Source organism: Pinus tabuliformis, chromosome 1_1, assembly GCF_031772625.1.
Source record: "Pinus tabuliformis cultivar Carrire ecotype Pingquan chromosome 1_1, CPIR1, whole genome shotgun sequence".
Taxonomy (NCBI): Eukaryota; Viridiplantae; Streptophyta; class Pinopsida; order Pinales; family Pinaceae; genus Pinus; species Pinus tabuliformis.
The window spans coordinates 708,309,504-708,312,603 of record NC_142297.1 but is presented as its reverse complement, the minus strand read 5'-3'; the positions used below and the strand labels follow the sequence as shown (position 1 = coordinate 708,312,603).

At 32.3% G+C, this 3,100-nt stretch overlaps 1 protein-coding gene across 1 annotated transcript; it reads right to left on the bottom strand.

The window, feature by feature from the left end:
* Positions 1-223: 223 nt before the first annotated feature.
* LOC149215482 (uncharacterized) lies at positions 224-1,890 on the bottom strand. Its single transcript, XM_089389733.1, has 4 exons — positions 1,611-1,890; positions 1,217-1,302; positions 779-903; positions 224-401 (listed from the first exon to the last, which is right to left on the bottom strand). Exons 1-4 carry the CDS (start codon positions 1,888-1,890, stop codon positions 224-226), a joined length of 669 nt encoding a protein of 222 aa, XP_089245859.1.
* Positions 1,891-3,100: the final 1,210 nt, after the last annotated feature.

The window sequence follows — 3,100 nt, the reverse complement described above, 5'->3', positions numbered from 1 at the left end:
ATTAGTGAATTTAATTATAATTACCTAATAAATTTTAAAAGTTACTATTTATCATAATTAATTAGTTGAGTGGTAAGAATAAGTTACACTAGCCAACCCTACTGGACTTCCCATTCAGTTGGAATTGATCATCACCATGTTATCAACCTCTGGAAAATGCGGCCGGTTTTGACTTAATTCTGCTGCAAGTATGTTGGAGATCATAATTTTTTTTCATGAAAATCTAAGCGAGAAGCCAGAAGTTTTTTTGTTTCTTGGTGCTGATGAGATAACCTCCCTCTTTTTTGCTATTCTTTTTCACCCCAATTGTCATGCACTCTGAATTTTGAATACAATAGTCCACCACTGCTGCTGATGACTTCTCTGAGCTACCGTTCCCTGCCAACAATAGAGATCGCAGTCTGCATATAGTATTTCAGTTATATCAGCTACAATGTTCTAAACTTATTGGAAAAAAAAGTTATTTTGTATTATATTAGTGTTTTTTTGCCCTGTTTAAGTTGATTGCGGATTTTTAGAATATGACGAATATAAACTATGTCAATTATTTAACCTCACTCATATTTAAGAATATTTTGGGGATCTGGGATCGACTTAAACCTAAGGTAGTTACAATCTCGTAAATTTATTAAAAGATAATGTTATGTGAATCACAAATTTCTCTCTATTAACTATTAACTACAAAATGTTTCTAAAATCTGCCATCAACATAAATTCAACCTTTATTGAAAATCAAATTGTTAGTTTACTGAGTTTCAATCAAAGTTTTGTTCATTACTTAGCAAAGAAAGATGTCTTTGGCTGCCCTAAAACCAGAAGAGACACGGAACATTTCTTGGCTTGTTCAACTATTGCAGGTCCTTTGTCCTTTGCTGCTCCGACAATCATCACTTCTACCTCTACCTGTTTGCAAAACAGAGCCCTTGGCAAATCCTTAAATCCTTTGAACTAATACAAATAGGAACTGAGTATAATTAAATTACCGAATTTGGAATATTCTTGAAAACTAATGGATAGGAATGAGCAATTATTTCTTTAGCAAGGAAGTCAAATTGAAGGTTTTTTTTGTGATGTTAGGTCTACTTTGTGCTCATAGGATTGTGTAGTAAAGTATTCATTTTATTCTTATTCATCAAGTTTCTACAATATTCATAAATCTACAATCCAAATAAACATTCCAAAAAGTGGCAATAAGGATAGTATCAGTGCAAGATACCTCTGGGCGTTGTTGTAGGCAAAGCTCTTTTAAAGAGTCCAGAGCATTAGAATCTATGGGGGTTATCTGACTTGTACTAACATTTCCTGCCGTCAAAATAAATCAGATTAACCTATTTTTATCTAGCCCGATGTTATGTCTGATATGGATTAGGTTAAATAATTAATTTTAGATTAGGTTAAATAATTAATTTTATATATGTCTATCAAATTTTAGAATATTTAAGAATCCGCAATCTAAATCAAATCAATATATTTGTACTCAGCCGATCTTAGGTCTAACATAGACTAGGTCAAATAATTAACTTCACTCATATCTATCAAATTCTAAAATATTCCAGGAATAAATTGTAGAAATGTTGGTCATCCACCATTACAACCAGAAGAACTCTTACCTGGAGGCAGGGGACCTACGTGTAAGAGAATAAGCTTGTCACGGTTACTGACAGTATGGGAGAGAACCCAAAGCAGAGCTCTCCTGGCTTCTTTTGTGGAGTCTACAACGACCATAACTTTTCTTTCCCCACCAGAAGAATCTTCACCCAAATAGGGCAAAATCTCCTCAAGTATATTGCAACCATCAAGATTAGGTCCTTTAGTGAAGGATTTTGCTTTGGCAAAAGATGCAGAGTTCGAGGACTTTCTGTTAGACTGGAATGAAGTTTTGGTCGCCATTATAGTTCCACCAAAATAGGTTTTACTGAAACTTCAAAAAATTATAAACAGCTTAATATAGTGAAGGGGGAGCGCTTGGGTTTGGTTTCTTCAATCTGATCTCTGAAATAAGCCACTGTGCAGAAAACACAGAGAAGTCAAACATAGCACAAACCAAAAAAAACCATTCATGATCCAGAACATGACAGTATAAGTAACCCAATATAACCAAACAAATTCTAGTAACTACATCCATTAATGATCTAGAACATGGAAAAATAAGTAATCCTGTATAACCAAGAAAAACCTAGTAACTATATCTGGTATCAGTAAAATGAAAATCAATTGACACATTGATCATAGCCTTGCAAACTTTCTACTTGGCATTGCATTACCTGATAAACAGTGGCATGAAAATCAATTTTCTCCAAGTTTCAAAGCGATTATAGTTTGCTAACACCCCACACAAACTTATACGTACGAGCACCAACACCTAAACGGTGCTGATCTTTGCAGAGGGGCATAATTAGTTTAAAAGATTAGAAAATGCAAATGGCGTCGATCCATCCATGTCTAATGAAGGTGATATGTTATTAAAAACACATTTGGATGAATGGTGATGATAAATTAATCTACGTTTTCAATAACAATCTGTATGTGTGATATACATATTTAATTATCATAATGGTTTTCATTATAAATTGATAATTAACTTAAATTTATAACTAAATTATAATGAAGTATATTATTTTAAAAAATTAATTCACTTTAACATTGAAGAAAATAATTAATCTTTGGCCGAATATCACCCTAACTGCCATAATGATTCTCCAAAATCACTCTTAACAACCAAGTGGCAGAATATCACCTAAATACCACAACGAGTATCCATTAGTGATAACACCTTTGCCTTGGTAACAAACACAGAGCTTTGAAGAAAAGATGCAGAGAGAGCACTTTCCAGGAAAGTTGCAGAATTCCCATAATTTTTAACAAAAGTTTTAAACATGAAAATCACTTATATTTTGTTGAGTTAAAAATTTATAAAATATTAAATTTAAAAGGATTATAATATTTTATTTCCAAATCATAGATTTTAAATATAAAACTTTTCTAATAAAGATGCTGTAATAATATGTTTTTCTAATAAAGCTTCTGTAATAATAAGTTTGAATTATAGGTGAGTCCAATGGGAGGGGTTTTATTTAGATTTGATGGAAAAGTTGTGTTT

Excerpts from the sequence above, each read along its gene's own strand:
- LOC149215482 (XM_089389733.1), bottom strand. The coding sequence starts at position 1,890 with ATGGCGACCAAAACTTCATTCCAGTCTAACAGAAAGTCCTCGAACTCT. Across the intron at positions 1,303-1,610 it reads CGTAGGTCCCCTGCCTCCAG|GAAATGTTAGTACAAGTCAG; the intron begins GTAAGAGTTCTT and ends TTTTGACGGCAG. Across the intron at positions 402-778 it reads AAGACATCTTTCTTTGCTAA|ACTGCGATCTCTATTGTTGG; the intron begins GTAATGAACAAA and ends TACTATATGCAG.